This window comes from Gossypium hirsutum, chromosome A05 (assembly GCF_007990345.1).
Source record: "Gossypium hirsutum isolate 1008001.06 chromosome A05, Gossypium_hirsutum_v2.1, whole genome shotgun sequence".
In the NCBI taxonomy this organism is placed as follows: Eukaryota; Viridiplantae; Streptophyta; class Magnoliopsida; order Malvales; family Malvaceae; genus Gossypium; species Gossypium hirsutum.
Window position 1 is genome coordinate 109,914,441 of NC_053428.1, and position 19,574 is coordinate 109,934,014.

At 30.8% G+C, this 19,574-nt stretch overlaps 1 protein-coding gene across 1 annotated transcript; it reads right to left on the reverse strand.

Annotated features, from left to right (window-relative positions):
* Nucleotides 1-2,648: 2,648 nt before the first annotated feature.
* On the reverse strand, nt 2,649-7,148 carry LOC107904325 (protein Brevis radix-like 2). The gene is made up of 5 exons (XM_016830666.2): nt 6,629-7,148; nt 5,966-6,330; nt 4,301-4,436; nt 3,783-4,174; nt 2,649-3,018 (listed from the first exon to the last, which is right to left on the reverse strand). Exons 1-5 carry the CDS (start codon nt 6,752-6,754, stop codon nt 2,937-2,939), a joined length of 1,101 nt encoding a protein of 366 aa, XP_016686155.1. The 5' UTR covers nt 6,755-7,148; the 3' UTR covers nt 2,649-2,936.
* Nucleotides 7,149-19,574: the final 12,426 nt, after the last annotated feature.

The following is a 19,574-nucleotide window of genomic DNA, read 5'->3' on the forward strand; positions in this document are numbered from 1 at the left end:
AAAATTGTAAATTTGGTCATTTAGGTGTTCGATTTTTTTTTCTTTTTGGTCACCAATTGTTAAACGGTTGACGGAAAGATTACTTGACAATTTTTAAATTGGCATAATAGTAACTTTAACACTTAATATTTGTACATTGTGTCAATTTAGTCTTGATTCTAAAAAATTTAACCCTAAAAGTTTTTACATTATATAATTTGGTCTTTTTTTTTATACAATATGTAAATGTTGAGGGTTAAATTTGATTCAAGATATGCTCTTATTCGGTCACCAAATCAAACAACTGTAACAATCCGTTTCTATCGGCTAAAGCCCATAGCAACCCCAATAAAGAACAATAGTTCACTCAACACACATCAAAAGCAACTCTCAAACTCCACTCAAGAGTTTTCACCAACAACCAACAAAACAAACTAAACCCTCAACACAAGGAAAGAACAAAGTGGGTTGAAAGTGTTGTAAATTTCTAGCTCTCCAAGCTGTGAATCACCAAGGGAGAATGACGCCTATTCATAGGCTGAAATACCAGCAAGATAATCTCCTCTAAACAACAAATAAATCTTTAAAAAAATCATTGAGAAAATATAATAATTATCTCTTAATTAATCATTCAACAAAGTGATAATGATAAGAGTTAAATCCTTATCCAATTAATCACATGTCCATCACAAGGATAGATCGAAACTCTTGAGAGTCCTAACCGAACCATGTTAATATTTTATCAAATATGTAACACTTTTTGTAGATCATAAACAACTAGCATCAATTGGGTAATTGGGTCGAAACCTTCCCATAACCCAAGTAGAAATTTGTTCTCGTTCTAATAGAACATGAAATGGGCAAACCAAATTTCTGTTTCATTAAGAAAGAGAGCTAGTTGGGATGGATATAATTGGAAGAATTAGGGTTTGTGATGTGTAAATGATACATGGAGTAGGGAAAGCTTAGTAAGAGTATTAATGGAAGAAAAAGAGAAGGAGTGGATCATAATCTTAAAACGTTCAAATCAGAGTGTATAGAAAGAAGCTGGAGTAGTTATGATTATTTGCTTATTGGCTTCCTTAATCGGACTTTTTAACATTTAATAAAGCCAATAATGACACGTGAAACACTCACTGGTGGGAAAAGAAAGAGCACTTAAATCCTTTCTTGTCATTCACAGGATCTGACACTTCGCATCCATTTTAAGGTTTAGATTTCTCTTTTTCTTTTTAAAAGATAAATTAATCAATTAATTACTTACATGCATAAAAATGGACGAATATATTAGTTTGGAGTGCATTTGAAATGTAGTAAGAATTTGAAGTTCCGCACGAAAGAAAGAGATGGAGAGGCAATTGGCATTGGTAGGAGATAAAGCATAAAGAAAAGATCATTATTCCTCCACATCCAAGAGAATTAAGCAAGGAAGAAAAGAGTGGGGTACGGCCTCTTGGCTTCGTGCTTAGTCTTAAATGGAGGATTGTGAGTAAGGGCCACCAATCAACGAAGCTCAGTTCATAGAAAGGTATGTATGGTAATGGCAGTAGGCAGGCAGGTCATCAAAAGTGTTGGTGATCCCAAGGAAGAAAGCACCTATGGCTATACCCACACCAAAGTTAGATTCCCCCTCGCTTTCCCTTTTCTCCCTCTCTATGCAATTAAACTTCAACACAAACAAAAAGAAACGTATTTTAAAATGGTAAAATACAACAAAAGCATAGAAAGATACATAGGCACATAATGCCTGGATCTTGTTGATATAAGATACACCAATTTTACTATCGCAAAAATTACGTAGGCCTTAGTTCTAAGCCATGAGATACACCATCTTTTAGAGTAAATTAGCTAGTGAGTGGCTAAGTTGAGAGTAAATGTATAATAGCTCTTGGGTAATTTTTTGAGCGAGACTTGTAAGCTTTTTCGATTGTGTTTTGAGTGTCAAAACACTTGTAATCTTCATCTTCTTGATATGGTGAAATTTCTTGTCGTCCCTACCCATGGAGGTAAGCTTTGAAGCCAAACAATGTACATCGTCGTGTCTCTTTATTTATTCTTTTTCGCACATTATTTCTTCAATCAGTTTAATAAATTAAAATATTCCTATCTTTTTTTATTTCATATTGAAGTATCTATTTTAAATTTCTCTCAATAATATCACTTATTAATTTAAACATTTTCTTAAAATAATTTATCTATATTTTTTTTCAAAATAATACAGTTAATAAAACTAGTTATTATTATATTTTAAACTGATGCATTTAGTATTCATTTTTTATCCTATTTGCGCTACAACTGCTTATGGATCTAAACACATGTTACATCACTAATTTTAATTTCACCGTCAATATTTTTAATTTCACCGTCAATATTATTTTTTAATCTTATCACAATCAACGGGTTAACCTCACCGCCTATTTGAAGAAGCCCAAATTCGGAGAATCTTTTACAACAACAAATAACTTTCCAGAAATATTATTTATATATTATGATCACTTGTATCCTTGAGTTGTATTTTATGAGACAAAATCATATAACTTTGGGATCAAGATGGAGAATGTCACACATTTAGGTTGAATCTCTCTATATGTTTAGAATGCAAAAAATAAAAAAACAAAAAACAGTGGCTTGAGAGACAAGAAAAAAATATAGTTGAGTGAGAGGAAAAATAAGTAAGGTACTCAACTTGGATGATTACGAAATAGTGAGCTGACACTTGGAAACATTGAAGAGGCAGATATGGACCAGAAAGGACAAATTATTGATTTGCTAAACACCATGGGAGACAAATTGCCACTATCCCACTGATTTGCTGTTAAATCCCACACTAAGCAGAGTTGATACATGTAAAAAGACAAGCTTTTGTGATTAGTTGTGCCCAAAGCACACAGAATAGTCTAAAACAGTACCACCATAAAAGGAGACAAATTGCCACCATCCCATTGATTTGCTAAATCTCACGATAAGTAGTGTTGCTGTATCCTGGCTCGATTTTCATCCCACCACATCCTTGCCTGCATTTCTCCAAACCTTTCTCGGCTGCAATGCATCAGTCATACATATCAAGAAGCAAAAATTGATTTCTTTTTATTACTATTAACACTTGAATCAAATATTAAGCTCTCTTCTACTGTTTGCAAATGGAGCCGTCGAGAAGCGGAAAAATTGGACTCCTGGCTCTTCAAAAGGAAAACAAACTCATAGCGGGATAAGCAGGGTCAGGGAGGTGAGGGGATCAGCATCCAACTCATACTAGCAATAATATGGACTAGGTTTTTGGATCATATGCACTACACAAGTTGGTTGCACTCCCAGAGTAACCAAACTAATCTATCTAATCGTTTGCTCCTGTCAGCATTGTTCCATTTCTTCACTCAAAGCAAGGAAGAGTTGGGGTCTCATGCTTCAGTCAAATAAACAAAGAGCAAACTGAATCCCTAGGTCTACTCTGCATTTTAGATTTAACATACATACAAGCTGTTTATCCTAGTTTTGAAAAGCGCAGTGCTATTTTTATTTGACCCATGACCATCTCACAAATGACATAGAACAACTAATTCACTAGCATTACCTCTAGTAGTCTGAGAATCAGAATTTCAAGCATTTCAGCATTTTAGAGTTTAAGACTACTACTAATAACGCCTATCCTAAATGGTACAAAGCTTACTCCAGAGCAAAGAAGGATCAAATGACCGGTTGGTAATAATCAGCACGAAAACATAAGACCATAATAACATTTTGGCTTTTATTCCATCCATTCTCATGTCTGGAACCAAGAAAACAGCAACCAACTAGTTACATACCTGAACCGGACACGTCTAAGCTCCCGGGAGCCACCTGGAACTGCTCTAATAGTGAGGTAAACCCCTGGTTCATCCTGCTCAACCCATTCAGTTTCCATGTCACTGGCATTACTGATAGAGAGCTCTGCAGAACGATCTGCTTCTCTTGATGAACTACTCCTTGCAGAGCCATCTATAGATGATGTCTCAGTCTTGGCTCCACTAATACTGGAGAGTTTTGGTGTTGAAGCAAGTGCAGCTGAGTCATAGTATTGACGGGATTGAATGGGTTGATGGTCTAGGGAATCTGATGAAGAGTACCCCATTCCTGTTGGTCGCACAAAGTTGCGTGGCTGCTCTTTGTTCAGTGGTGGAGTCGCAGGACTATTCTTAGCTGATTCAATTCTTGAGCCCTATAAGAGATGTAAAAAAACTCATTTGAAAATGAAAAGCCCTAAAACGCTTATGGACTGTTGGAAACTTAGGAACTAGGACTTTACTGACTCATGCTAAGGGCAACGTGGAGAGAAGAAGCTTACTTCATCTTCAGATCTGGGGGGGGTTGAAACTGGGACTGCTTGATGGTTGAAGCGTTGAACATTGTATAATTCCATGACCTTGTCATAGTTCTCTGCCCACCACCTTTGAGCTTGCCATTTATTAAACATTTCACGACTGATTAAATTAAGAAAAGGATAGATTAGCACTCCAAGCAATTGGTAAGAAACTATAGAATGAAAAAAAGAGCAGAAGTTGATAATTGCAGTACTGAAGTGTCAAAATCCTTGAAATAACAAGTATGCAGCACAAGAAATGAATAAACAGTTGGTTATTAACAGATCTACAGAAGCCTAGTGCCTCAATAGTATCACTTGAACCCATTCATAAGATGATAAGAATCGAGAACATCAGTTGCCAATCAAAATGCCATCAAAAGGAATCAGGTGATCACCTCGCAGAGTCATATATTTTTAAGTTCCCAACGGATAGCATAAAAGCTAAAATGCTCTTTATGCTATATTTTCAAAAAATAGTTTTAAACAATAATTATCAGAACTATATATCCCATCAATGTATCAGCTTACTATGCAGATAAAAGGTGGGTCTTTTAGAAGGGCCTGGAACCATTGCAGATTTGCAATCTTTGGCTTTCACTCCGGTATAACCACTATTTTCTAGATAAAAGGTAGACATAAGAATGTTTCAAAGTGCAATACAAGGATAAAATTAATAGAAAAGAAGAAAGAAGGAACTGAAGAAAAGGCTGACTTTTCCCTTTTAAAATTTCTGATAAATATATTATCATCATTTCTATAAATTATGCAATGTGATCTCCATATTCATCCATTCCTAATAGCTAATCACGATTATCAAAACACTAGCATACAAAGAAAAAATGCAATAAAATAAGTCGGTAAACAAGGAATGACTTGATGTGCAAAAGGACAATTTCTTGAGATTCTATTAAAAGCTTTGTTTGGTCACCACTATCATCAAATAATGTAAATTTTGCCGGTGAACTCCATGGGAGAGAAAAGGGAATTGTATGTACCTACATAGCATGTGAAGAAAACATTTATTTAGGCCTTTAATGTTTATGTCACAGTAGATTCGCCAATCACTGTACTGCCTACACAACGAGAAAACAAACTTGGCCACAAGTGTCATCTCAAGTTCCACTTACGCACAAGACCAATTTGACAACCCACTGTCCAAGGAATAAGAACCACATACAGGTCGAATTGAGGTTATATGTCCATGAGACAAACGATTTATTGCCCTTGCTATTGCATGATTAAGTGGCAATGCAAGAAAAGCAATAATGCCAAGTGGGTCAACCCATATACGGTGGCCACTTAAATGATGATAAAGCCTCTCATGAAAATTTAGAGAGACAGTCACACAGAAATTTAGTGCAAAGGATGATGTCAAAATGTTACCACCACCATATTTGCTACATGCAATAACAATCCTACAAGCTGAAACCTCCTATGTCGAACACAAGAGCAAAGAATGGCAACCAAACTGAAACAATATAAACACTTAAAAAGCACATATTCGATATACAAAGAAAAGTTAAGAGTCAAAGAGGGAATATACAAAAATGGCTACCATTTCCATACCCCAAACGAAAATCATGTGATCCCACATCCAGACAAATCAGAACCGTCACTATCATATATACCAATAACAAAATAAAGTACCTGAATCGAATTCGTTTCAGATCATTCCCTCCTTCAGGCAATGAGACGAAAGTGATTAAAACACCGGGCTCCACTTGAGCAACCCACTCCTTAGGCTCATCTTCGTCCATAAACACCACTGATTCTGTACGGCCACTAACGGATGTTGGGGTACCTTCTGCACTGGAAAGTGCTTTTAGTCTTGATTCCATCTCTTTGCCCCACATTCGAGGAGTGGGGCTTCCTGTTCTTCGGTAAGGGCAATGGAAACGTGCCGAGTCTGAGGCGGCGTCCGAGTCGGCATAGTTCCGGTTATGGTTTGATGAACCAGAGCAAGGCTTGCAGTTTTTATAAGCCCCTGATGCTCTCAATGCAATGTCCTTGATCTGAAAATTATATAAAATGGAAAAGTCCTCTGTCACTAAAGGGCTAGAGAAACAAAACAAATTCAGGGTTGTTTTTTTTAGCTTTTCCCATTTTTTTCTGATCCAGAATTTCGATGTTTGGTTGCTAAACATAACAGAGAAAAAAAAACTTATTCCCGGCTTATTTTCCAATCAAAAACAACATAGAACCCATCAAAGTCAAATTATTACTAGTCTCCTTTTCCCGCATTTTCCCAGGAAACAAACACTAAAGCATGTATTCAAATTTCTATTTGTAGATAGAAACTAATAAAAATACCTGAGAAGTGAGAGCCTTAATGGCTTGCCTAGTCCTAGGTGTTTCCAAAGTATCTTCATCCTGTTGACGACCAACAGATCCATTGTTATCGTTTAGCTGCTTTGAACAAGCTATGCACGTTAACATCTTTCCTTCTCTAACTATAACAAAAACCCAGATCAGATTCAACAACCCAATTTCATAAACAAATATAAATGGCTATGTCAACGAGAGCAGGAAGCTTGCTTATGGGAAATTTTTGCTGGTTACGTCAAGGCCCCTTTTTTTATAATATATTTATGCTTCAAAACGAATGGGTCGGCTGTGAAATTTTCATAGTGTGAAAGAAGAGTAAAAGGAAAGAAAGGAAGAGAAGAATCAGAGAGATCCCAGGCAGGTTGATATATAATAATGATTTTGGATATTAACGAAGGAATTTAAAAAAAAAAAAAAGTGACCGTTAATGGAGGAAAGAGGGCATGGATTTTTGGTTGGAAATGAAAAAAAAATTGCTCTGTTTTTCTGCCTGTGCCAGTGGATCTTTTTCCTGAAGAAGGCTATTGAGATTTGGGCTAATTGGGAACTGGTACTCTATTTGTTATGCTAACCTTTTTTTTCTTTCTTATTTTTAAGGCTTAACTTACAAATTAGCCCTTCAACTTTTTCTTTATTTTATTATTTAAACTATCATTTTGTCTCATTTTTTAAAATATTATTAAATTAAATTAAAAATGATAGTTTAAATATTAAAATTGAATTTTTTAAATATACAAATTAATTTAGATTATTCTTTTAAAAATTTTCTTTTTTAATAAAAAATAATAAAAATTCAAATATAGTAAGAACTAAAAATGGGCAATACAAATATGGTATAATGCCAAATTTGATCTGCTACTTGAAAAAATTGGAATACACTTTAATTTGCACATTAATTTTAATTCAATAAGGTAAATTTTATTTGATGAAATTTAAGAGAATCAAATGAAATAAATTTGTAGTATTTATGGAATGAAATTAAATTCCATATTTGAATTTAAATATTTTTATTTAAGAGAATTAAATAATTTGTGATATCTGTCATTGTGGTTAACGCCTATCAATGCAGCCTACCGCTTATCATCTATCAATGTTAAACCTTAATAACAAGTTAACAACGCGATTAACGTGACTCAAACTATACCTGATGCGAGTTAGGCTGCATTAATAAGCAAATTTCTTATTTTCGGTTGATAATGATTTTGGAAATAAGGCGGTCACCAGCATTTAGAAAAGGGAAAAAAAGATTTTTTTTTGCTTCAGCAAATCTCAATTGTATTATTGTATTAGTGTAAAACAAAAATAGTTTTATAATTTTTTTTGTATTTTTGTATTATTAATATTTTAACGATTCAATTGTTAAATTTATTGTATTTTTTATGTATGTAAATTTTCGAACGGATTCGATATCTCTATCGTATTGATCTAAATATTGTATATATTAATATTTATTGAACAATCAAAAAAATTTAATTAAAAAATTTAATTTATGTCAAAAATATGACTAGTTGTATAAAAATATACAAAATAATTACATTAGTAAATGAATCATTCCCACTTATAATAATAATAATAATAATAATAATTGGCCTTAGGTAATCTAATTTCTAAACCTATGTATAATTTTATTTTATTATTTTTTATTCTGGAATAATGATATTTTATCATTAATTTGATAATATACACATTTTAACTTTTTAAAAATGGTCATTCTTTTAATTGTTTTTTTAGAAAAAAAACATAAACAATTAGTTAATTCGATTATTAAAATGAAGTTCAAAGAAATATAAATCAATGAACATTGTACAAATACTTGACTGAAAATGTAAGTCTTATCGAAACGTTTGATCCTAGTAAAAAAATGACATATACAAGTCACTTTATAAGCGATAGGCCGCATTGATAGGCGTTAGTCACCATAATAGATATGTCACATATTATTACACATAACTGCCATCAATAGTCTTGTCTTTCCTAAAAATCTTTCAAAGCTTCTTCAAATGTAAAATTCCATCGAATCATGCATAGACAAAAATGAGTGGTTTGGGCTCGAGAACTCGAGGTATCTAGGAAAAAGAACAAAAAAAAGTGAAGGGGAAGAAGAGATAGTGGAGAAAAGGAATGGCAACTATTATCGGTAGGTAGGCGATTTTGGTTGCAATGTCGATAGTCACATGACATTGAGGAGCCAAAAGAAAAAAAAAGAAAAAACTAAATTTTATATTTTTTATAATTAAATGATTGAAAGAAAACTTAAATATAATTGAATGACGACTTGTAGTTAGGGGTGAGTATTCGATTGAATCGAGTAAAATTTTTTTGAGCTAGTCAAGTTCACAAATCCTATTTTAGCAACCAAACTTAATTTGAATTATTTTCGAATCGAATCAAATCGAGTAAAAGAATTTCGAGTCAAATCGAGTCGAATTAATGAATCTTATTGTTTATACTTAATGTTGCATTTAGATGAACCGATTATTTAACTAGTAGACGAAGTACAAGATTATTTAATTACATGAACAATATAATGATTTTACCTTTTAACTTAATTATTTTGAATTTCAACTTTTAAAAAAGTAAACATTTATCAAAACGACGTTGTTTTGTCTCTTCTTATTCGGATTTTCAGTTAACTTGAATTGTGTAATTCATATTAGAGTAAAATAAAAAAACTTAAATTTTTATTCGAGTTGATCCGAATAACTTGATTAACTCAAATAACTTGAACTATTTAATTCAGGATTTAATTTTTTATTGAATTTTTCGAATCGAATCGGATTTTGCTCACCTCTACTTATAGTGTAGTTTATTTAAAGGGAAAAAAAACCGAGGGAAAAGGAAGAAAGGGGAAGGGAAAATGACAAGTAGCTAATTGGCTGAAAAACAAAGAGTGAGATTTGAAGTGTGAAAAAGGAAAGAGTTTTCGAGCAAAAGATATTAATGTTTGGGTTTTCTAAAAGAAGATACTATTTGATATCTAAATTTAGTTTTTGGTATTTGAAATTTTTTTGGGTCTAATTAAATACTTAATTTTGGTTTCCATTACAAAAATTGGTAGCCACACCAAATGGTGATAACTTATGTCAATGTGGCTTAATTATTTTTGGGTAAATTATCAGAATGGTTACCCAATAATGTTCATATTCTTATTTTAGTCACCCAATTTTAAAAAAATTTCAATTTGGCATTAACGTTTGAATTCATTACTGTTATGGTCACTCGCCGTTAAAATTGATAACGGAAACCTTTTTCTAACTGGTATAATAACACATTTAGTCCTCAATACTTACATATTCTATCATTTTGATCCTAATTCTAAATAATTCAGTAAATTTAACCCTTCATATTTACAAATTCTATTTATTTGATTCTCAAATTTTCTAATAAAAACTTTCAACTTTTAAAACAGAAACATTCCACATCTATAAATTTGAAAAACCCAAAAAAGAAAAAAAAGTTTCTCTCAACTAACGAGTCATTTTCCAAGCCAATTCTTAATACCATGAGTTTTTCCTGAAACTTTATTTCCTTTTTTTTTTCCATTCGTTTTCTTCTAAATATAATATTTTATAACCCTTTGATTGATAAAATTTTGGCTAAACAAAATGGAAAAACCTTAAAAAAAACACTTTAGTTTTACTCTTATTGTTAACAGTATGATTTTTCCGTCAAGGTTCGTAAAAATAGTCCTCAAAGTTGGTCATTGGAATTGGAAATTAAATCTAAGAGTTAAAAGAATATGGCTTTGAAAAATCCAATTGTTCAATAAATAATTATATGAGAAAAAATTACGAAAATTTAATTTTTCATAAGAAAAAAATGTGAAAGAATTAATGGAATTTCCTTTTATTATATTGAAAATGATTTTTTTTTAAAAATTATAAATTGATTAAGAGATTATTATGTGTTCTATTTTTTAATTATTTTTTTAATTTTTAAATTCACAATTAGCAATATGTATTACTAATAATCTGATTTAGTGTCAAATCATTACCAAATTAATTAAAATTAAAATTATGTTAGTCAGAATGAAATATTATTTTTTTACAAATATTTTTATATAATTTTATTATATATTACATTTTTTAAAATATATATTTTTTTATTATTTTTAATAGTGTTTAGTTAATTTCTAACATTGATTTCTTAAAAATATAAACAAAAAGAATTATGTACCAAATTGAATCATTTCAACCATAAATAAAACAATTAATATATGTGGACTGCTTCTGTTTTAAAAGTTGAAAGCTTCGGTTAGGAAGTTTAAGGATCAAATTGATAAAATTTGTAAATGTGAAAGGTTAAATTTATTGAATTAGGATAAAATTGATAGAATAGGTAAGTATTGAGGACTAAAACAGGAACGAATTTAACTACGGGTGACCAAAGCAAAAACGAATTTAAAAATTAGTGACTAAATTAAAATTTTTTAAAGTTGAGTGACCAAAACAAAATCACAGACATAACTGAGTAACCATTTATATAGTTTACCTATTATTTCTTAAATATATTACATATTTATTGTTGAAACTATCATTTTGACAAAATTAAAATCTCTAAATTCTTAAAATTTCTTACTTAAGATTGAGCTAAAGAAAGAGCCAAATTGATAAAAAAATACAAATGTTGAAGTCTAAATTTAACATTATGTCTTTTCACGATCTAAATAAAATATAATAAAATAGGTTTCCACATTTTCTTTTTAATTTATTTTTATGATAAAATTATACCATAGTCACTCAATTATCAGCAAGTTTACAGTTTGCCACCCAATTATGAATAGTTACAATTTAATCACTTAACTATTTGAAATTGGATCATTTGTCAATTTTTCGTTAACCTGCTAACGAATGTCGACATGGACGGTTAAGTCACTATTTCTTAAGTACATTTTCGTTTTGATCACTCAACTATAAAAGGAAGCAAAATGAACGCTAATAGAATGATAACATGACACGTTAACTCATTTAGTTATTAAACTGTAACTAAAATATCAATTTCAAACATTTAAAACTTTTTAAAGGAATAATGACTTAACGGCCCTTGTTGATGCTATTAATAAATTAACAAACAAATAACTTAAATGATCGATTTTAAATAATTGAAGTGATCAAATTGTAATTTTTTAAGAATTACCTATAAACTTACAAATAGTTGAAGTAATTAAAACAAAAAGCGAGTTGCATGAAAACTGGAAAAGTGAAAAAAGAGATTAGGGAGAGTGGAGATAGGTTGTCTTTATGGGGGCTGGCGCCACCCGATGGATCAGATCACCGCGGAGATTGGGTTAACAGAAAAAGAAAGCAAAAGCCGAAATTAAAAAGAGAGGCCTAAACCAGCGGTCCCATGGGTGGGGTTTTCGATTCTGCTGACGGTAACTGATACGTGAGTTTTTGGGGAAATTTTGTCATGCGTGGGGGTGTCTCTTTAACTTTATTTATTCTCAATCACTTTTTTCCCACGGTCGCCTGTCATCTATCATTGATTCCTTCTTGACGTCAAATCTGTTTATATTGCTGAAATTCCAAAAATTATTATTATTTTAATCAATGAATCTAAAGATTCCAACTCACATTATACTGCCATCTGTCTACAAAAAAGTTTTGCTTTTCTAGTTTATTCTAAAAATATTTAAATGGAATTACACGTAGTCATGGTTAGATCGGTTCGGATCGAGTTTAAGTATAATAATAATATATTTTATATTTGTTTAAATCTAGTTTGAAATATAGGTTTAAAATTTTGCTCAAACTTGTTTATATTTACAAAAGACTAAGTCCATTTTAAGTTTGCTCATATTATTTTTTAATTTTTATTAAAAATATTTATATTATATTTTTTAATATTTAATAATTTTATATATTTTTCATTTATTGAAAATTTTTATATATTTAGTATAGGTTTATTTTTATAATGTGTTATAAATTACATAATATATAAAAATAAAATAATATAAAGTATTATAAACTTAAAAGTGAGTCGGGCCAAACTTGACCCAAATTTTAAACTAGTCTAATTTTTTTGTCCAAGCTAATTTTCCGGGTATAATATTTTTATCCAAACTCTCTCAAATTTCGAACCTAATTAATTATAATAAAAATTATAATTTACTCAAATATAAAGTATCGTAACATTCACGTGTTATTATTATTAGCATAATACCAAATTATTATTATTTTGGTATTAACAAATATTCAACCAACTATCCCATAATCATATAGATCCCTATGTTGATTAGGAATGTTACCCCTCCACCATAGTTTCTCAAATTTCTATCAAACACTAATAACAGTTTAACAAGCACAGTAATTTTAGGGATTCCATTCCAACCAAGAAGCTACTATATGACAATCTGAGTTCAATTGCGTTACCTGTTTTTTGTGCAGCCACTGGGAAATGTTTAGCTTCCATTTGAAGGCTGAGAAAATCTTTGCATCCATGTATGGATTATAGGCTGCTCCCCAAAAAAGCAGATAGAATTCTTGTGATTCTATAACTACCAAAGGATCAAGACATAGGTACAATAAAGTTGTTTACTTTCATTGTTTGAAGAAGAGAGATCATCTAACCATTGTTGAATTCAGAAAAAGATTATCTAAAGTCTCCTCCACTTTGGAGCAAAAAGGGAAGCAATTAGTTGTTTCGATACTCGAAGCTCAAACTGAAAAGGTAAGTAGATTGTTGCAGAGAAGTTTTTAGATTACATAGGGCATTCCATGGAAATGCATGAGAGCTAGATTGCTCTATACCATAGCAGCATTTAAAAATAAACATGTACACTGTTTTGACGATGAATTGAGGAGGAAAACTATGCTTCCACACTTATTAGTCATTCCCATTTAGTAGCGAGAAACTTCTGGTGAGCAACTCATGTGCTCAACTCTCTCCCATTTGATTCTAGATAAAATCCAATTTCCAATGACCCAGGGTTTGAAAAGATCGTACGGGATAATCAGGTAAACATTGCAGTGCCATTGGTTAGATCATGAAGGAGTTATCGACGATAGAAATGTTGTACTCTCTCCAAGTTTGGCTTATTAGAATGCCGGTACAACCCGTGGCAGAGTGGAAAAAATGTTCCGACGATCACAACTCATAGATCCGAAATCAAGTTGAAAAGAGGGTGCGAAAGTATATCTAAATCGATCTTAACAAAAAATATTGAGGGCAGAAAGTGATGTAAACAATGACAGAACCAAAAATAACCACAATCTTCAAGTTTCAGTCTCTATCATGTCCACCTGAGAAACGATTGAAAAAACCTCCCTGGGCTTTTTCAAAGATTTTTCGAAAAACTTTCTGCTAGACAAGTCAATTTCGAGTGATAGAATAAAAGCATGATATATATCATTTCCATAAAGGATATTAGTTTATTTTCACCATTAAATATATCTTTGACAGAAATAAATTAAAATCATTTTAATAATTACGGTAGATTTACACAATTAAAATTTTATGAAACCCATTTCATATTTATTTTAGTTGGATCCTCTTTGTATGTGCATCAAGCATGCACACATACAGTGTTTAATATTTAACTCTATCAAATTAATTATACAGACATTTTTATAATTAATTTAACCAATATGACAGTTAAATATAACCCTAACTTATTTTTTATTCCGATAATTTCAACCATAGGGTGTGACCCTATAGGATTCTCTAACGTTGATAGTAATATTAAAACACTTATAATATCATGAATAATGAATGTCATCTAGCTATGCATTACTATTGCCCAAGCTAAAGGAAAGCATGGTTTGATATAACCTTCTTGTGATAATATTATAATATATTATATCCCTTTGTCCTTGATATCTAGAAAGAACACAAGTTATAAAACAATCACACTTGTATAGTCCAATATATTATTTCTTAATTACCGAGAAGACTAAGATAAACAAATGAATGTAATATCTCAAATCAACTCATTTGAGCATATTCATACATTTCTAGTTTCACTTGATCAAGAGGCCTGAGATATTGCTCTCATTTTATGTAGGAAGGAAAAATCCTGTCTTGATCTCTCACATGCCACTACACAAATTGTGGCATACCTAATCTCAGTCTTTATAGTACAACCACTTATGAAAAACATTTAATTGTGTCAAAGCGTACGAGTCCCAATGTTGGGCCTATGAAGATCTCAAGTTTGAAGATCATACATACAATTATCACTGTAAGAAAAGTTATGGCTACTACATAATAATCGACTTTATCATTATATAGTTTATTTTAACACAAAAAAAGTACTGATAACAATACTGCCAATGCCTTTATTAATAAACCAGGTAACAAGTATGTGTTGGACCTCGTGCCCTAATTGTAGTATTTTCGTCTATGTACACTTCTAATTTTTTCGAACAGATTGGTTAATAAAATTATTTATGAATTACACAAATACCCTTTGAATATTTTGCTTACGTTGTTTTTGCATGCAAAGCAAAATAGAAGCACATATTGGCTCACAGGTTGTCTAATATTTAAACTAATACTAAGTAGTATTATGTGGTCGGATCGTAATACGAAAAGATAACTTATATTAGTAAATGAACCTAAACATGCCCTTAGCCTAATAAAAACGAGCAAATCGATTGAAAGCCTAATATATCATCTATCAAGTCCAATTGGAGAGATGCCTTGTCTTGGGCATCAGCGTGAGAAACTCCCAAAAGATAGACATATGGATGTGACTTGTTAGATTGACAGTACATCAAACTGGACTCAAGAAGAATAGATCCTAAATCTTTTTATGGATTTATTCACTTGTGACGTTCAAAGTGTGGCATACATTAATTCGCTTATAGATGTAAGTAAAAGCTTGAGTTCAAATAGATAAAAAAAATCGAAAGTTGGTGCGTTGAGTATACGACTTCTGCTATATGTAGCGTCATGTACAACAGTGGAACTCATAGCCTAAGATATGGGTAAATGATATCCTTTCATTGGCATTACATGGTAAACATGGCAACAGGTCATTCATCTTTGTGATGGATGACTTGATTACTATTTAATAATAAGTTACTGTGAGACAAAATAAGATCATATTGGTAGAACAGATTTATCCCAAAGATATTAAGGATATCTTATTAGGGTAATATACTTATGACAAGGGCATTGAACGAGCACTGATCGAGTTGCTTTTGTAATGGTATGCCGTTGGGGAGAGCTCAGTCATGATACTAAAGTGGAATAACTTCGTGACAAAATGAGTTTATAATTAATAGGCAAAAAGTTGGAAGTTAATTATAAATCAATGATAAATCATTTGAGCCCTAATCGCATATATTCAAATGGTCCCTCTGCTATCTCGTTGAAACCATAAATGAATTGAATATTGAATCAAATGAACAAAAATAAATGGAAATGGTAAAGTTAGAGAAATGAGAAACATTTGGAAATGAATGTGGATTTTTCTAAATTGAAATGAAAATGATCTGAAAATGAATATATGGTTTTTTAAAAATAATTGAAGTTCGAAAATGGAAATAAATTTATTGGTCACAATGAATCTATTGGATGTAGAAATATTAAATATATTTTCTCATATATTTTTTACGGTAAAGTCATCATGATTTTAACTGGGTTGAGAAAATTATTTAATTGGAAAATTAATTTAAGATGTTTATTTTGGAAAATAGAAAAACAAATATCGAGTTGGATCGAATTATAAAATATTGGGTTAAAAGTCCAGAAAACACTTGTAATTGGACCTGATATGGGAGAGGCCCAAAAGCCCCTAATATTTATAGCAAGAGACGAGAAACCCTAATTTATTTAACTTAGGTTTTCACCCCACCTAATCTTAGTCAGACTAGGAGTTTATTTTTCTATTTGCAATAAATTTCTACAATTCAACAAGTGTTTTACTCCTTCTTCTTATAAATAGTTGGCACCGACAGGGCTAAATATACAACTTTGAGATATTGTTATTCTACCTGAAAATAGTGAGAGTTTATTCTCTAAGTATTAACTTTATTTTTCAAAATAACAATTCTGTCAATTTCTATTAAGAGAAGTTTTACTTTCACACTAAAAGTAAAAAATTATTCTGGGTTCTGTGTTTGATTCGATTCGTTTGAGTTCACACTCGAAGCAATTCATGATACGAGAATAGCGGAGAAGGTTGTTCGATTGAAAGTCGGGAACGACAAGTATCCGTCTAATAAAAAACACAGGTGCAATTTTTGTAAAGGGTTTATTGCTATAAACATCACAAATTGGCTCAATTTTCAAAATTATATTTTTTCCGCTGTGCAAGAAAACCATTTTTGAACTGGATTTTTCGTACTACTTTCTATAGCTATCTAAAGCTTCAATTATGTTATAATTTTTTTGGGTGCACATATGTTAGTTCATTCCAACTTCCTACAAGTCCATAAGTTATATATATATATTTTTGTTTCTTTATAGCTCACAACCTTGCTCTCTATAGCTCATAATCCTACTATATACCTTTATGGTGGAGATGTTGTTAGACAACCTATGTAGCTCGACCCCTAATATTAGTTATACTAATCATCTATTGCCATTAACATCAAATTTAATCTCCGCGGAAGTATTATGGATACTTTCCAAATATACAAGTTTTCTTACATGTTATCTTCAAAACCATAGGTCATCTTTAAACCCTCAAGTTGTTTCTAATCCCCTAGATAATGTTCAAACCCTCAAGTAATTTCCAAACCCATAGATCATCTTTAGACATTCCAAACCCATAGATCATAGCCGGACCCTCAAGTCATATCCAGACCCACAGATCATCTTTAGTCCCTTAGGTGGCCTTCAAACAACTTAAATCTAGCATCACAATTATTTTATAGAGTTGTAAGTCTTCCTTGGGGTATTGATACATCTATAAGACATTTTTGAACTTTAAGTATTTCTGTGAGGTCTTCATCAGGCAACTTGTTTTCTACATAAATCTCTCGGGGGATAAAAAAAATCCTTCAAGGGATGCAATTAAATCTTTGACATTCTCCAAAGATATTATTACAAAGTTCGACGCCCATAGAATTGGTTGAGCACAAATCCTCGAGGAATACAACTAAACCTCTAACATTCTCCACATCCTCAATTTACTCATTTAGCAGTATATTTTGTTTGTTTTGGTCACACCTAGTCGCTTTATAGCCAACTTCAAACTTAGAGAGACTTGTTATGACTATAATATGAATAAGGACAAAACATGCTAATTGTCAAGCACTACCAACTCTACTTAGTACAATGTCGAACCATTCCTTACACCAACAACTAATAATAAGAAAAGCTTAGGTCCTAAGTTTAGGACTACGAGGTGTTATCCCATTCTCATCTTGATTTTTAATTTCTTCATCTTCTTCATTTACTAACCTTATACTTTTAACTCCCCCTACAACCATAAATCTTTTACTAATTTAAGCATTGTTAAGCGATCAGAGTGCCAATTCTAACACCCCCATACTTCACGTTTTATCCTTTTTGTACACTTTTTCGTCTCCATAAATCCTATCCAAGCCCAAACACACGTAGACTCATTATATCAATGTTACATATCTTCAATCTATGCCCTTAATAGACCTTTCAAAGTATTGTATAAGTTCAATTTTATAAAATAAAACTAATAATTAATTAATATGAGAAATAGCTTAAAAATGCATGCTTATTTCAACTAGAATGACATAAGAATATTTTAAAATATATTGACATTTTTATATACATTTGGTATAGTTTAGTGAAATATTGGCAAGTTTAATAATTGTTTAAAAAATTTATAATGAAAAAAATAATATTGTTTATATCGTATTAAAATTGAATGTTAATATTGAAATAATTATTGAACTTAATAAATAAAACTAAAAGTGAGGGCTTAACCGCATAGGACAGAAACTATGGAGGACTGATCATGAAGTTATCCCATTATAAAAACCACATGAATCGAATTGGAAAATGTCTGATGGACGGTGGTTCGATGATTATAACATAATTTTTAGAAAAATATTTTCACTTTTAACTCTTTTGTTTTCTTTTTAATCTTTTCATGCTTTTCCATTTGTTTCATTTATTTAAATAAATTAAATGGAAAAATTAACATATTTTAAATTTTTATTTATCTATTTACTTTACATATAAAATTCAAAAAATAATGCTAGTATATAATATAAATATATAATGTAATAAATAAAAATTATTTAATTTTAAATTAAATGGAATTTTTTTTATCAAGTTAAAAGTTTATCTAATTTTTAAATTTATTTTTATCTAATTAAGTATTTATTTTAAACTTAAAATTAATTATAAATTTTTTTAAATTACATTAAATTTTTTATAAACATTTTAAATATATAAGACAGAATAATATTTACTATTTATTATTAATATCTTTATTATATTATTTACATAATTCTATAAAATATAAAAGGTAAATTATAGAATTAATTACTCAACAATTAGCATATTTCTATTTTGATTACAAAATTATAAAAGTTTTAATTTCGTCACTAAAGTTTTAAAATTTTTTTTTATTTTGGTCACTCTCTACTAAATGGACGAGAGAAGTGATGATGTGACCTTTTTATAAATGGTATAATAGTATATTTAATCCTTAATACTTATATATTCTATTAATTTAATTCTAATTCTAAATAATCAATAAATTTAACCCTTTATATTTACAAATTCTATCAATTGAGTTTAACCATCCTTCATCGATGATGGTTTAGCCTTAGTCATTTCCTCGGACGGGGGAATTCGTCGAGGCGGATGGCAATTTTTGGGCCTCTTCGATGGTAAGGGTCAAGCCTTGGGGTTTGTTGTCGTGGAATTCGACATTCTGGTTTTCTACAATAGAAGGAGATGAAGTTGAAGCTTCAATTTTTCAAGGTTTTAAAGGACCGACAACGGTGAATTTTGGATTTTATTTTATTTTTCCAATAATTTATATGGAACTTGT